At 51.4% G+C, this 15993-nt stretch overlaps 1 protein-coding gene across 11 annotated transcripts in view; it reads right to left on the bottom strand.

The window, feature by feature from the left end:
- PLEKHA6 (pleckstrin homology domain containing A6) overlaps nucleotides 1–10208 on the bottom strand; it is a 125704-nt gene extending 115496 nt beyond the window's left edge. For 10 of the 11 annotated variants that reach the window (XM_061187448.1, XM_061187452.1, XM_061187449.1 and 7 more), the window contains exon 1: nucleotides 10168–10208. In XM_061187448.1, the coding sequence (XP_061043431.1) occupies nucleotides 10168–10205 (38 nt within the window). In that variant the 5' untranslated portion in view covers nucleotides 10206–10208. Of the gene's footprint in view, nucleotides 1–2167; nucleotides 2246–10167 lie in introns of those variants that run through there. The other variant, XM_061187458.1, reaches the window with a different exon arrangement.
- Between the last annotated feature and the right edge of the window lie 5785 nt (nucleotides 10209–15993).

Below are 15993 nucleotides of genomic sequence, written 5' to 3'. Positions count from 1 at the left end.
TGTTTATTTTAAATGTTTCCCAAAGTGTGTTCTTTCCTCACTAAATATGTGGGCTTTTTTTTAACTGGTTGGAGACTGGCCTGCCAAAGTCATCTCACTAATGCACTGATGTCCAAGCACCTCAGCCCAGAGCTCAGCACACCGTGGGAAACCTCTCAAAGCCAGGACCCACTGCTATGGCCGCAGCCCCCGCTGCTCAGCAAGCTCTCCCCGACGCCCCGCTGCAAGCTCCCTCCTCCTGACCGTCCTCTGAGGGGCCCACAGGCTCAGTGGCAAGGCCTCAGGGGACCCACAGCAGGCCAGGGAGGAAGACAGAGGAAACGGGCTCAGGCCCATCAGGCCGGGTGTCAGCCCAGGCCACGCGGCTGCCTGTTCACTGACTTCCTCGGTAATTACTTCATTTCCACCGAGCAGGAAGAATCCAACTCAATAATCCAGGCAGACACGTTAAAAGTAATTATCTGTGTAATGCGTCCTGCACCATCACCTTCCTGTGAAGAAGGAAAAAAAGCCAAACCCGGCAAAAGAAAAAAAAAAAAGGCCCCCATTGTCTCGAGCCTGTGCAGCCGCAGCCAGGATTAATTACACAGCCGCGCTAACACATTTAGCACCTCGCCGCTGATTGGAAAGCCAAGGACTTTTAATAATTCATATCTGCAGCCTAGCACTCTGTGCCCTCGTGAGGACACAGAGAGCGCTTGTTTTCTGTCAGGCAAGCACCACGGCAGTGCCAGGCTCGCCCCTCGGCCGCCCCACCTGGAGATGGCTCCAGCCTCGGGCCGCTGTCTGGCTCCTCCAGGGAGGCCTCGCCTGTGCGCCTGTGCGGGGGAGAGGCTGGGCCTCTGTGGGGCCTCCCTCCCACCTGCGCTCCGCCAGCGCCAGCGGAATCTGCTCATCTCCTGCCCGAGCTAGGATGCAGCGCTCTGAGGTGGGAGCCCACAGGATCCCCCAAGCTCCGTGCTCCTGCAGAGGAGCCTGGAAGCCAGAATTCAGGGGATTCGTAGGGCAGGTGCCTGCGATGTCCCTATGGCCGTCTGGACAGCAGGCTCAGGCAGAGACAGTCCAACCAGGGCTCTCACCCCCACGTGCAGGAGGCCCTCAGGGGAGCCAGACTGTGGGCCAGGGGCCTATAGGGATTGGGGAGGTGCTGCCAAGCCTTGAAGGCCGTGACCCCCTTTGACTCTGAGTCCATCCTCGTCCCACCACCTTCCCCCCAGTCGCTCAGACCGCCCCAGCCCTGCGCCCTAGGACTGGCTCCCTCGTTCCTGGCTCTCCCATCCCTGACCCTCCCAGGTTCCAGCCCCCTCTCTTCTCTTCCGCGCTTGCCTGTGGTTGCAAGGAGCATCTCCCCTACGGAGGTGCCTATAGCCTCTCCTCCCTTCTTCTCCCTCCACCGTTCCCATCTAACTCTCCCTCTCAGCGCCCCCACTCTACCTCTCAACACCCCACCCTGCCACTTCCTCAACCTTTGCCCAGAGCCTCACACAATAAGCCCGAGGCTCTGCTAGCTGCCGCCTGGCCCTACCGTTATAAACCCATGCCCCCATCCCCCCATGCTCACATATCCGGCTCCAGCTCCTCAGGTGCTCCCGGCTAAACCCGAGACCCCAGAGGTCAGACGCCTCCTAGGAATTCAAGAGCCTCAGCAGCCCCAAGCCCCAACCTCTGACCCATAAAAGACACACCCTGACCCCTCCCACACTGAGGAGGTGGGTCCCTGGGGCTGACCTGAGCCTGACCCCCAGACCACACCCCCATCTCTCCTTCCTGCTGGCCTTAAACTCACTGTTCTGGCAAGATTAGAAGCAGGGTGGGGCTGGCCTCTTTGCTCTAGCCAGGCTGGGGGCCCCAGCTGAACCCTAGGAAGCTGGCAGCCCCAAAGCTGGCCTCACTCAGGAGATTCGGTTCAAATGTGATAAATTCAGACAACATTATCCCTCACTGGGGGTTCTGGAGGTGGGGGTGGGGGCACAGAGAGGGCTATAATTAACATTCTCAGCATCCATGATCCCTAAGTATCACTGCCAAGAATGAGGGATGCGGAAGGCAGTGGCTCCGCAGTGCCAGCAGCCCAGACTCACACGGCAGCGGGCGGGATGCCAGCCCTGACCAGAGCCCAGCCTTCCTCCTCCCACCTCATCTATATGGTGCATCAAGACAGACTCACCGGCTTCTGAGGTGTGAGCCCCGCGCTGAAAAGCTGCAACTCTCCGAGCCCTCAGGCGCCCCTCCCCCCAGCTCAGGCCGGCTGGGGTCCTCCTCCCCACCCCTGGGGCCCCCTTCTGAGCAGCAGGGCTCCGATCTGATGTGGTCTAATCAGTCATCTCTCCAGCTGGCAGGTCCCTGGCGCAGGGAGAGGATGCTGTTGTGGTGACTGCAGAATCCAGTGTCTTTCCCAGGCAGAAGCAGCTGGGCATGCTCCATCGTCTCCCAAAGGGATTTCAGGGCCACGTGACTCTCCCTCCCCGAGCTGTCACTTAGGATCAGGAGTAAATAGTCCCCAGAAAGCTTTAACTCCATCCACACCAGCGACAAGCTGTTAACCACCCATGCTGCCTGCCTGAGTGAGAACAGAGTACCTCAGCACAGCCTTCCCAGCCTTCCACCACTGCGACGAGGCTGCCCCCCAAAGGGGATCTGGGCCACCGTCTGTGTAAGCTGCATTTTGCAGTCCTCCCACCAGAGCGCAGGGAGCCAGAAGTTGCCCAGGGGGCTGGCATCTGGGGCCTCACCAGGCCTGCCTGTGGTTGTCTTTTGTCTCCATGGCTGTCTGCCCAAGAGATGGGCATGTCTCTGGGTGTCAGGAGGCCTTGGCCAGAGGCCTAGTGCCCTCACATCCCCCCACCCCACACAGCGAATTTAAAGAAATCATGTTTGGAGCTGACTGGAGTCTGTTACAAGATGTCAGGACCTTCTAGGTCCTCAGCCCAAATTGGTCTCCAATGACCTTAGGCAAGGATGCTGGGGGTACCTGCGTTTTGCATTATTGAGGGTCAGAGGCAGAAAGGAGGGCTTCAGATAATAGGATTTCAGCCCTGTTTCTGCTGTAGAAAAGCCCATGCCATTCAGAGATCTCTCTCTCTCCCTTCTTCTCTCCCTTCCCCCCGCCCCCTCTCTCTCTCTGCCTCAGTTTCCTTCTCTTTACATTTCCGAGGATGCTGGAAAGATTCTCTGTGACAATAACTAAGTGCAGGAGAAACACTGAGTTTCACAGCCAGGATCAGAAAGATGGAAAGAAAATGGAGTATTCCCACGGGAGCTTCCAGGCAGGCTCACCGGGTCTCAGTCCTACCTGCCCCTGAGACCCAGAAGCTGGAGACCCCAGTGAGTTCCTGGGGTCACTTCTGAACAAAGAAATATTTCAGTAAGCAGGGGCTAGATAAGGGCAGCTGCCAGCACCCACCCACCTGATTATTAGATCTTTCCTGAATGTTTATTTGAATGAACTTGATTTTTAAAAAATAAGTCTCTCTTCACTTAAATACAACTATTTCCCTTCTCCATGGGTCTCTTTTAATGTGATCTGAGTGTAAGCATCATTTTCACCAACTGAAGCCTTTATCTTTAAAAAGAATGTACTATGGAAGGTGCAGGAGCACAGAGTTCCTCCCAGGGTCCAGGAGGAGCGAGGGAAGGGGAGTGTTAAGGGCATCTGATCTACACCCCTCTCCCACACACCCCAGAGAGAGCTACTGGAATGACCATCCTTCCCACCCTAGAGCAGGCCAGGCTGGAGCTGGGGATCCCAGGTTAGAGTAGCATGCAATTGCCTGCAGCTGTAGTGGGGAGGGGGATCCCTAGGTCACACCGCACCACGCTGAGATGCTGAGTTCAACCCAGCTGAAGAGGCAGAGAAGTCCTGGAGGCAGGCCCAGTGCAGGCAGCACCGATTAAGCCTAACCCACCTGCCCCGGCTCTCCAGGACTTGGCAAGGCTGCCCAGTACAGGCCGGGGGAGAGCTGGCTCCCAGCCAGACAAAGATGTGGGGCTCTGGGGGATCTCTGGCCTCGAAGAGCCAATGGAGTGAAGTAAGGCTGGGGCAAGAGAGTACAGCATCCAGGAGGGGACAGAGAAGGTGGGAAAGGGGACAAGGACCCCAGCCTCCATCCCACAAAATCTTCAGACAGCTGGAAAGGGCAAGAGACAGACAGACGGGCCTACGGGGAGGGTTTTCTCTGTGGCAGACAGAGGGCAAGGGCTGAAGATGAGTCCCTTGGATCCTCCGAGAGGCCAGAGCCAGAAGTGTTGATGCTTCTGGGAGATCTGGTGGCTGTGGGGGCATGAGAGGCCGAGGGAAGATGGCTGTGGGAGCAGAGCCTTCGCTTTGGGGAGCGAGGCGGGGGAGATGCTGCGGCAGAAGAGTCTTAGAGGTCCAACAAGGATGGGTGAGGTGAAGCTGAGAAAATAGTTTACCTTCGCCAAATCTAAATTCTCTTTCTGTTAACCCAGCAGAGGAGAAGCGAGACTTATCTGAGAGACTCAGGTGGGGAGGGCGTGAGGAGGGGGTGTGAGGGAGAATATTCCAAAGAAAGTGCCTCTGTGACTCTGTCCATTCTCTGCTCTGGAATCCATGGCCTCCAGCGCTTGGAAGAGAAAGTGCAAAACTCTCAGTCAGGGATTCACAGTCTCTAAACACTCGGGTAGGGTCCGCCCTGCCTTTCAAGTGTCATCGCCACCCCTCACCACACAGTCTTGGTGGCCACTAAATTGATTGATTCGTTACCCCTCAAATATGCCCTGCCCTTTCCTCACTGGCCACGTCCAGATGGCTCTCTTCCTGCAAGAAGGTACCAGTTGGGGAGCAGAAAAAGGAGCCCCATATGATGAGTTATCTTTCAGGACCTACCTGAGCTTGAGCCCTAGCTCCATCCCCTACCAGCTGAGGGAGTTTGAACAAGCTACCTGACTGTTGAGCCTCAGTTTTCCTCATCTGCAAATGGGGCTTCTCTGCCCTGAGCCACATACCATGCACCACCTTTCTCTTCATCTGTCTCATGCTTTACTGTTCTGGGGTATTATTTGCCTTTCTGAAAGCAGAGCCAGTCGGGTCACTAATTAGCAGATTTACTGCCCTGGGACCTTTGTTTTGTCTGCCCTTTGGAGACAACAGGACAGCTCTTGAAGCTCCACCGTACTTCCTGGGACACTGCCTCCTTTCGGGTCCCACGGGTTGGGGTCTATATTGATGACTCACGGTGACCCAGCCCTCGAGTCCTGGGGGCAGAGCCCTGGGCTCCTGCACGCCTACCCTCCACAGACCCTGGCAAAGCGCTGAGCCACTCCCGACTGAGCGGAGGCACAGGTGCAGAGAACCCATTCTGGCCCCTTCTTGGAGGAAGTATTCAGACGAGAACAAGGAAGTGACAGCGGCTGGGTGGGACTCCCTGAGATGGAGGAGGTGCCAGGCCAGGCTGGCATGGCCCATGGGGGCACCGTACCAGTGGGGAGGAGCAGTGGGGCCCAGATTGGGAACAAGGGTTATCAGGGGTGTGGTTCTGCAGAAAGCGTCCCTGCCTTATCACTCTCTTTGCCAACTGAAGAGAGACGCACTCTTGGAGACAGAATTGACAAGCTCCATAGCTGGCTGCTTTAGCAGGAAGCAGGGGAAGGAGTCAGGGGCCAGAGAAAATCAGGGATGGGTGTTACATAGCCAGATCTTTAAGCATCAGAAAGAAGTCTACCAGACCCATAGTGGTTGAGATGTGGCAGAGGATGGTCAAGATGGCCCTATCGGCTCTGGAAGGACCCACCCAATCAGCCTGAGGAGTCACCACTGAGCCGACCCTTTAGAGGCCTTAGCGGGGCCAGTCATGTGTGCTTTGGTGTCCTCTAGTGGACATATGTGGTACATGCATACAGGCTTGCAATGGGTTTTACCCACATTTTAACCCTTTGCTTTTTCTCTTCTTCCTGCACCACCCTTTTTGGTAAAGGACCCCTTTAAAACTGCAGGCAGGCTTGAGCAATGACATCAGTTGTGGAAACATGAGAATCACCTCCCAAGCACTATGAAGGAAAGAGTTTATCGACACACAATTATCATACTTGTCTGATCCCAGGCAAATATCAGTATTTGCTCATTGAAATTTGACTCAACCACACAAGAAGGAGAAGGAGAAGGAGGAGAAGAAGAAGGAGAAGGAGAAGAAGGAGAAGGAGAAGAAGAAGAAGGAGAAAACCAGCTTCCCAAGTTATATATCTGACTTTTATTATTACCTCTTGGGATCCATGTCTGAGGTCCTCAGTTTCTAACTCACCCACCAACCGAATGTCATAAACCTTTGTAAGGAATTGATTGTGCAGGGAACTGTGAAAATAAGGAGAGTGGGCCAGAATCATTCATTCATTCACTCACTCACTCACTCATTCAGTCAGGGGTTATTGATGCCTCCCTTGTCCAAGCAAGGCACCGAGGATGCTGGATGCAGCTGTGGCATTATGCTAAGAGCCCAGCCTATGAAATCAGGCAGACATGAGGCTGAATCCCAGCTTTGCTTTCTATAAGCTTCATGACATTGAACAAGTATTTACTCAGTTTCGGTTTTTTCCTTACTTTCTCAAACAGTTAGAGATGACAGTACCTCCCTCATACAGCCGTTCGAGGATTGAATGAGTTGTAAATGTAGTAAAGCACTCAGCTCTGAGAGTGGCCACAGCTGCTCCTGGTGTACAGAGTGGCCACCAAATCTGGGAATGATGCAAATGTATGATAGGATAGCTGACATTTCATCACAATACAAAATGAAATCATACTGTCTATGTTTCCGGACCTTACAGCTACCTTATGTCACCTCTGCCCTTGATGAGTTTTCATTCTAGACCAGTAGTTCCCAAAGTGTGGTCCCCAGAGCAGCAGCAGCAGCATAACCTGGGAACCTGTTAGAGATGCAAAGTCTCAGACCCTCTGAATCAGAAACTCTATGGCTGAGGCCAAGCAATCTGTTTTGACAAGCCCTCCAGGTGATTTTGATGCACACTTAAGTTTGTGAACCACTGATCTAGAGAAAATGACACATGTGTAAACAAACAATTACAATACAGGTGGGCTCTCCTGAACAAGTGACACAACGAGCAGAGTCTTGAAGGAAGAGCAAGTGTTCACAGGTGGACACAAGCCATGTTAGAGGAGGGATTCCACTAAGAAAGGCTGGGGGCATGGAATGGAGGTGTGTTTTAAGGGAACCACAGGCGATTTAGTCTATCAAAATGGGGTGTCAGGGGAGGCTGGAGAAGTGGGGCTGGAGCCAGATTACAAAGCCCTTTCAAGTGCCTGAGTAAGGAATTTAGATTTTATCCTATAACTGATGGGAAGCATGAAAGGTGTCTAAAGGAGAATGATATGACCAAATTTGCATTGTAGAAAAAAACACTCTTGGGATTTCACTGGTGGTCCAGTGGGTAAGACTTCATGCTCCCGATGCAGGGTGCCTGGGTTTCATCCCTGGTCAGGGAACTAGATCCCTCATGCATGCCGAAACTAAGACCTGGTGCAGCCAAAATGAAAGAAAGAAAGAGAGAGAGAGAGAGAGAGAGGGGGGGGGGAGATGGGGGGCGGGGGAGAGAGGAGAGAGAGAGAAAGAGCGAGAGAAAAAGAAAGAGAAAGAAAGAAAGAGAAAAAGAAAGAAAAAAGCACTCTTGCAAGCAGTATGGCCTGGAGGCAGGAAGATGAGTTGGAAAGCTGCAGAATGATCCAGGTGAGAGCCCATGTGGGCATGAACTTGGGTGGTGGCCATGGGGATGATGAGAGGTGGGTGGGTTGAGAGATATTTAGGAGGAAAATTGACAGGACCTATGGGGGAGGGGCCTGAAGGTTCTGCTTTGGTGGCACTTCTGACAAAGATGGAACCGGTGTTGGTGATGGGAAGGCAATGAGTTCAGGACTGGAAAGGCTGAATTGGGGATGTTGAGGAGAATGCTCTGGGCTGGTAGAGAGGAATTAATTATGCCTCTATTGTTTATCTCCCAACATTTTTCATTTATTCATTCATTGCACCAAATATTGGGTTCCTATCTTGTGCCAGAAAGGTTCCAGGACAGAGTAGAACACAAAATAGCCAGAATCTGCTCTCAGGGCTGACACAGCAGTGGGGGACACCAACAATAAAATAAGTAAAGGAATACATAAACAAAAACCTTTCAGGTAGCGGTAGGTGCTATGAAGAAAAATAAGGGGGACTAAGGAGGAGCAGGAGGGAACTTCAGAAGGGTCATCAGGAAAGGTCCGCTGAGAAGATGACACTTGAGCTCAATGTTAAGTAGGAGCCAGATGTACAAAATAGGAGGAGAGTGCACCCAGGCAGAGGGAACAGAAAATGCAAAGGTCCTGAGGTAAAAGTGAGTTTGGCCTGATGGAGAAGAAAGATGAAAATCAGCACAGCTGCCCAGTTGTGGGAGATGAGGGCAGCGAGGGGAGCAAGGCCAGACCATAGTAGTTTTTAAAGACTGATGAGATGAGGTAATACATGTGAAAGTTCAGGACTTCCTGGCAGTCCAGTGGTTTAGACTCCGTGCTTCCACTGCAGGGGGCATGGGTTCCATCCCTGGTCGGGGAATTAAGATCCTGCATGACATGCAGCCAAAAAAAAATACATGTGAAAGTGCTTCATAAGGGACTTCCCCGGTGGCGCAGTGGTTAAAAATCCGCCTGCCAATGCAGGGGACACGGGTTTGAGCCCTGGTCCAGGAAGATCCCACATGTCGCGGAGCAACTAAGCCCATGCGCCACAACTACTGAGCCTGAGCTCTAGAGCCTGCGAGCCACAACTACTGAAGCCCGCGTGCCACAACTACTGAACCACAATTACTGAAGCTCACGCGCCTAGAGCCCGTGCTCTGCAACAAGAGAAGCCACCACAACGAGAAGCCCGTGTACCGCAACGAACTGTAGCCCCCGCTCACCACAGCTAGAGAAAGCCCGCATGCAGCAACAAAGACCTAACACAGCCATAAATAAATAAATAAATAAATAAATAAGAAAGTGCTTCATAAATGATCTCAAGAACCAGGCATATATAAAGGAATACTAAGGTGGTATCTTCAAGGAGAAAAGGAGTAAGTCTTAACTGAAGCAAGGAGTTGGCTCAATTTCAGGAAAAGCCCAGGCTATAAGAGCCATGTCATATCAAAACAACTTCCAAAATGGATAATTTGTCCATTTTTGTTGTTGTTTTTGTTTAAGAATATGGTTAACAGCCGAGTTGATGTAAGTGCTGGCTGGTCTTGAGGTGGGAGATGGAAAGAGGACCTCTCATAGCACAGACAAGGAAGGCGAGGAGGAAGGGAGGGCGGGAAGGAGGTTCTCCCTCGCCGGCTGGGTGAGGGCTCCCTCTGCCGGCGCCGGTGTTTGTGCAGCTGCTCTCCACCAGCCCTGCAGGCCTGAGCACACCTGCCTCACCCGTGGGAACAAAGCCAGGACCCAGCCCGGTTGGAGGGTGGAGAGACCCAGGCCAAGGCAGAGGGAAATAAGTCCAGCTGGGTAGATGTGGAGCACCCCAGCCCAAAGAGCTGCCTTCTGCTTCCACGGTCACATCCAGGCAGCTTTCCCAGGTGCACCTTAAGTTGCTGAGAACACGAGCTACCCCAGCCAACAGAGGGCTCTGACCAAACCCCGAGGGGAACACAGAGCCCAGACACACACCCGCCACCCCCAGGATGGCAAATGCCCCCATCCAGGAGGGCAAGAGTGACGTTGTCCACCTTGCCACCACCTGACCTGCCCGGCTCACACCTTCCCTCCAACCAGCTCCACTTCCCACCTCTCATGACACACCGTGCTTCATCTCCTTCCTCTAAACTTTTGCCCTGAGTGTCTAGAACAGCCTCTTTCTTCTACTCTGTCCCTCCCACCCACATAGCCCAGCCCAGAGCTCCACTCACCCCTCCCCACCCCACCCCATCTCAGAAAAATTCCCATGACTGACACTGGCTCTCTTGGACGAACATACACACACACACACACACACACACACACACACACACACACACACACACACCCTGGGTTTTATCTGCAGTGCTCACTTGGAAGCTTTGACATCTCCTGGCCATTCACAGACCCCAGCAAGGCCTCCAGCAAGACCCTTTAACTATCTCCCTGCCCAAGGAGGCATCAGGTACAAGGACAAAAGTAGAACCAACAGCAAGACCAGAAAGAAACTCCATTTTACTCACTTGATGAAATACACAGCTCCTTCCTGGGTGGAATCCATCTCCCAGCCCTTGGGCAAACCTGTGAGGAAGCAAGATCACAAAATCACCCTCTCTTCCACAAGCCCAATCTGCACTCTGGAAGGATGGGGGCCAGGAGAACTAGGAAAATTCATAGATAAACCAGCAGTGTTCAAACCAACAATTTCACCCTTTTCCGTCCACTATTTCTATCAGTCTGTGTTTCCAGCAAATAAGAAAGATGGCAGTGGAGGAGACATCCCCCATCAATCAGCAGTAAAGTGACCAAAGAGATCACTGCTTTGCAGGCTTTGCTCATTCATTCAACAAACTTTTATTGAGTATCTACTCTGTGCCAGACCCTGTGCTGGCCCCCAGGGATATAGCAGTGAATGCACAGATGATTGCCCTGGAAGGGTCCTCAGGATCACCCCTGCTAACATCACAGAAACAGAAGCTGGAGCCAAGGGTGGGTCACTTGCCCCAGACCTTATGGATAATTAGCACTCAAGATTAGACCAGGACTCGAGTCTTCAAATCCCAGACCAGTGTTATTACCTCCAGATTCTGCTGCTTCTGGACAAGACACCAAGGACCAGAAAATCAGTCCCAGAAAAAATGAAGAGACTTAAAAAATTTTTTTCTTAATACTACTTCCGAAAAAATTTATCCATGAAAATGCTCAGAATGGAGAATCACTGACTTGCAAAACAAGAGAGGACTGAGTAGCCAAAGAATCTGACCTTGGCTCGGAAGCGCCTAGGCAGTCCTCCAGGTGGGCGCAGCCCCTGCTGGACAGCTCCAGAGAGACACAGCCCCTCCTTCTCCAAAGAGCACGCTGTTAGCCTCCACCTCTGCCCACCCTCCCAAAACAGCCACCCTGGCAGAGTCCTGCCTCCCTGGCAAACCCGAGGGAGAGGAGGAGGGGTCTTCTGAGAAACCCGAGAGAATCCAGTGTCAGAGGTGGGGACAGGCAGGGTACTGGTAGAGATCGTTCCTTTGGGGGTGCAAAAGCCCTGTGGCTGACACATTACAAAACAGGTGCGGATTCTCTCAACAATCACTGCCACTTTTCTGATCAGTTCAAACGTTTACCTTGTGTACGAGGTTTTATAAAATACGGCTATTCACTGCTGGTCTGCATCTCTCCTGCCATGTTATCTGCTGCCTTAGGGTACAAGCTGCTGGAAAGCAGGGCTTGGGCTCTACAGAGTGGTGGGCCCAGTTTTTGTTCACTCATTTCACTCACCCCTATGTATCAAGGGTATGTATTTCCATACTTGCTGCTGCTGCTTCAATGCAGCAGGGCAGCCAGCGGGCCCACCTCCCTCTCAGGACTTGGTCCATAGAAATCATAACACCAGCTGTCACTTAGTGAGAGCTTCCTTCCTCTAAGGTACACATTTCACCACTACTAGCATATTTAATCTGCACAGCAACATTATACAATAGGCATCAGCCCAAACATTTTTACAGATGAGGAAACTGAGACCCAGAGAGGTCAATCAACTTGCTTAAGGTCACACAGGAAGTGTCTGGGCCAGGATGTGAGTCTGGTCTGCTGCCTCCAAAGCTCACATTCTTTCCTCTGTGCTGCCCCATAAATGCTACTTGTTCCCCTCTGTCCCTGTGCGAGGATGTTCCCATTCAGAAGGGCGTGGGTTGGCAGCCTCCCCAAATAGAGGGATCCCCACTGGGTCAGAACCATAAATAATCCTGCCAGTGTGATGTGCCTGGGAAAGAGGCCAGCGTGGATTATGTCCCCTGCCTTTTCCAGCAACTTCCCTCCACACTGCCCTCTCTGCCCGGGCAACACCAAGAGTGCTTATATTCCTGTCCAGGCGGAGTGCCCGCTAAGGCAGCTGCCCTCCCAGCAAGCTTCAGGGGCATCTTAACCCCTTCCCAGCCTTGGACAACCAGTTAGCTACAGGCAGAAATGAAAGAATTGGCTCACAACTTGCATGCATCCTCTAGCCTTACCTAGGGTCATGGTGAGCTGCAAGCACTCAAACTGCAAACAGCCAACACCAACCCAGAAGAAGAAAACAGCCCCAGCCCTGGGGTCAGGAAGTCACTTCAAGTCAAAAATACAATAGTGACAATAACAATAGCAGTCACCACTGTTGACAGTGACTCTGTTGCCTAATCTGTGCTACAACCTTTTGAGATTCATAATCCTATTCCCATTTTACGGATTAAGAAGCTGAGTCCCAGAATTAAACCACTTGCTCAAGACCACACTAATAGAAAGTTGAGCCAAGATTTGAGCTCAGGTCTCTCTGTCTCTAGAACTTATGCATTTAACCCCAACGCTGCTTTGCTTATTAACTGAGTGGCCTTGAGCCAGGCACTTGCTCTCTGCTCTTCCATTTCCCTACCTTTAAAATGAAGGAGTCAGACTCCATGATCCCTGAAGTCCCTTTTGGCTCTAGAACCACAATGATTCTAGTTCCGAATCTAAAAGAAAGTAGGCTCTGGGCAAGTCAACACCTTGACCCAGCATGTCCATGAGTGACCGGGACTCTGTGTGGTTGGGTGAAGGGCTGGAAGGCCAGAGGGGTAGGGGGTTTCCAACGCTGTCGCTCCCACCCCTCCCCTTATTGGTCTATAGTGGCATCCCGAAGAGGAGGATGGATTGTTCACTTGAAGTACCCCAGGCCTTCTGACTCTTGGTGTCTCCACCTCTTCAATTTAGAATGAAATCATCTTTGCCTGGAGGGGTCCTATCTTCCCCACTAGGCTGGGAGGTCCCTGAAGGCTAGTAATGGAGTCTTCTCCATAGTAAGCAATCAATGTTGGCCCTGTCCCCTTTTCTTTCATGTTCCCCTCAATGTGAAGCAGTTCCTGCTAGTCATGTGGGGTTATTTAAATTTAATTTAATTTAAATAAAAAATTCAGTTCCTAGGTCACACTAATCACATTTCAATTGCTCAGTAACCCCATGTGGCTCATGGCGACTGTACTGGGCAGCACAGAAAGAGAACATTTCCATCATGGCATAAAGTTCTATGATACCGCACTGGGGGCTAGGGTTCTGCCCAGTTCGGGAGCTCTCAGGATGGAAGGGATTTTCTGACTGGGCAGGGAGATGAGAGAGGAGTAAACTCTTTCTCCTCAAAGGTCAGTCCCAGATACTAGTCATGGGGCTGGAAGTTTGCAAAGACCTCAAGGTGAGCATCAACCCTCCTGCAAAATCCCCCACACGGTGGGCCAAATGCTCAGCTGAGTCTGTCCATGGAGAAAGGAAAAGTCAGAAGCAAAGTCAGGGTAGGGGGTTCCCACAGCCACCTCAAGCCATTGCTCCTCATGGATTGCAAAGGCAGGGACAGATGAGATCCTTACCTGGGCTGGAGGAGTGTCCACTCTGGATGGGTGATTCTGTAGCAGGGTGCACCCAGCTGGTTGACTTTTCCTCATCACTAGAGAAGACCAGAAAGAACATGTCAGATACAAAAGAGGCTTCCCTGAGGAGGACACCCATCTCCACATTCACATCAGTACTGACTGTCCGATCCCAGACACCTGACATGGGGGCACCCAGGCTGCCTTCATTCACTCACATTCACAGAGCATTTACTGAGCAGACTCTGGGGATTCAGAGATGTATAATCCTGGATCCCTGACCTCAAAGAACATCTAACTCACTGGGGAAACAGACATGTAAAAAGATATTTGGAATATGATGTGATAGGAGCTATATAATCCCTACTATAGCTATGCAGAGAGAGCATTTCACCATCACAGAAGGGAGTACTCCCTGGATGGAGTTAAGGAAGGGGAACAGCATGAAGGTTTCAAGAAGGAGGTGACATTAAAGGTGAATGGTGAAGCCATGTGGGACGTACACGGAAGGTCCTTAACTGGCAGCTTCTCAATGGATAAGAGAAGAGGAGGCTGGGTGAATTGACAGTCCCTGAGTGTCTGCAGGGCTGTATACCATCATTCACAATGGTCCCTCACATTAGGAATATTACAGATTATGAATCTGAGGTTCAGGGAGGTTAAGTAATTTGCCCAAATTCATACAATCAATAAGTGATGAAGCCAGGATTCAGACCTAGATGCGCCCCCCTTAAAACCCAAGCTCTTTTTAACATCTCACTCCCAGCAAGGTGGGCTCCCCAGCAGTGCAGATCCTCTGGGCTCTAGATGCCATGGCAGATGAGTCCATTGACCTTTCCCACCAACCAAGGACACCAATATTTCCTGAGCCAGATGTATGTGGAGGAGAGGACTCCCAGATCACCTGTATCACTCAGGCTTTAGGCTGGGGCCTTGGGGTGCAGGACAGGACTCCACTCAATAATTAATACCTTAATTAATATAATAAACTCCACTAAGAAGGGTGCCACTAAATTTCTACTAAAGTAAGATATACACTAAACTGCACATATTTAAAGTGTACAATTTAATAAGTTTTGACATCATAGTTGTACACCTGTGAAACTATCACCAAAATCAAGATGTGAACCCTCCAGATTTTCTTTGCGCTCCTTTGTAATTCCTGTCTCCTACCCTGCCGGCTCCTATCCTCCCCCACCCCCCGGCAGCAACTGATCTGTTTCCTGTTACTATAGATTCGTTTGCATTTTCTAGAGTTCTTAGAGGTTCATATACGTGGAATCATACAAACTAGGCTTCTTTGTCTGACTTCTTTCCTTCTTTTCTTTCTTCCGTGTGCTAGCACGTGTCAGTAGTTCATTCCCTTGCAGGATATACCACATGTGCTCATCCCCTCACCTGCTGATGGACATTTGGGTTGTTTTCAGTTTGGGCCATTACAAATAAAGCTGCTTTGAACACTCGGGTCCAAGTCTTTGTGTGGATTTATGCTTTCTTTTCCCTTGACTCCACTAATTTTCCTCTGAGTTTGAACACTTGCTGCAGGAAGAGCGTTCCCAGATCACCCACCCCTCTGATGAAGAGAGAATAAACAAAGTCACAGGGCTCTGGAGCCATGTGCACCACTGGAGATGACCTGTGGTCTGGGCTTTGGTCCTGGGAGGCAGGGGAAGAGGAAGCCAAGGAAGGGGGCACCTCCTTACACCTCCTCTTCAGCTGCCCTGAGATTTCTGGCCCTGACCCCTTCTTCCTCTCACACTATCGGCTCCTTCAGACTTCACATCTATCTCCACCCCGCCTGGACATCACCGACAATCACAGGGTCACAGGGGTGGGCACAACCCACCATTCCCTCAACTTCCTCTCCCCCAACCTTCCCCCACCCTCCAGTCGTCAGCCCCTGGTGAAAAACAATGCAGTCACAGACCATCTCCACTCTAGCTTTGGGCTGGTGGGGAAATTGTGGAACCAGGAGGACTGGGGTCATTGCAAATCCACCAGCTATAATCTTCTTCAGGGGCCCCAATCAGTTGCCATTTGCCAAGTGTTCTAAGGCTTTCCCACCAACCTCAAGTCCCAAGCCTGCCTCTCCTCCCCTCCCTCTCACCCATTCTCAATGGATAATCTCATCTCTTAACTCAAGAGAAATAGAAACCATTAGGCAGGTTTCTACCCAATACACTCAACCTCCCCCTCAAACTTATCCATATTTCCACCCATCCTTTAATGCTTGTCTCTACATTGGAGAAAAGGTGGCCTTCTCCCACTGAAGGCTAGGCCCTTTGCGTGGGTCACAGTCTCCATCATTTCCCATCTTTTCTAGACCCTTTTTCTACTGAGCATCGCAGATTTGCATCTTCAACTTCTCTCTCCGTCTTGGGTCCGTCACTTTAGCCCCCACTCCTGTTCATGTGTTCCAGTCTGAACCCTCTATCTCTCTCTTAATGCCGTCTCCCCTTCTAGCTTTCTTCTCATGTTCCTCTTCTT

This window comes from Eubalaena glacialis, chromosome 3 (assembly GCF_028564815.1).
Source record: "Eubalaena glacialis isolate mEubGla1 chromosome 3, mEubGla1.1.hap2.+ XY, whole genome shotgun sequence".
Lineage (NCBI taxonomy): Eukaryota > Metazoa > Chordata > Mammalia > Artiodactyla > Balaenidae > Eubalaena > Eubalaena glacialis.
This window is presented reverse-complemented; position numbering and strand designations above follow the sequence as displayed.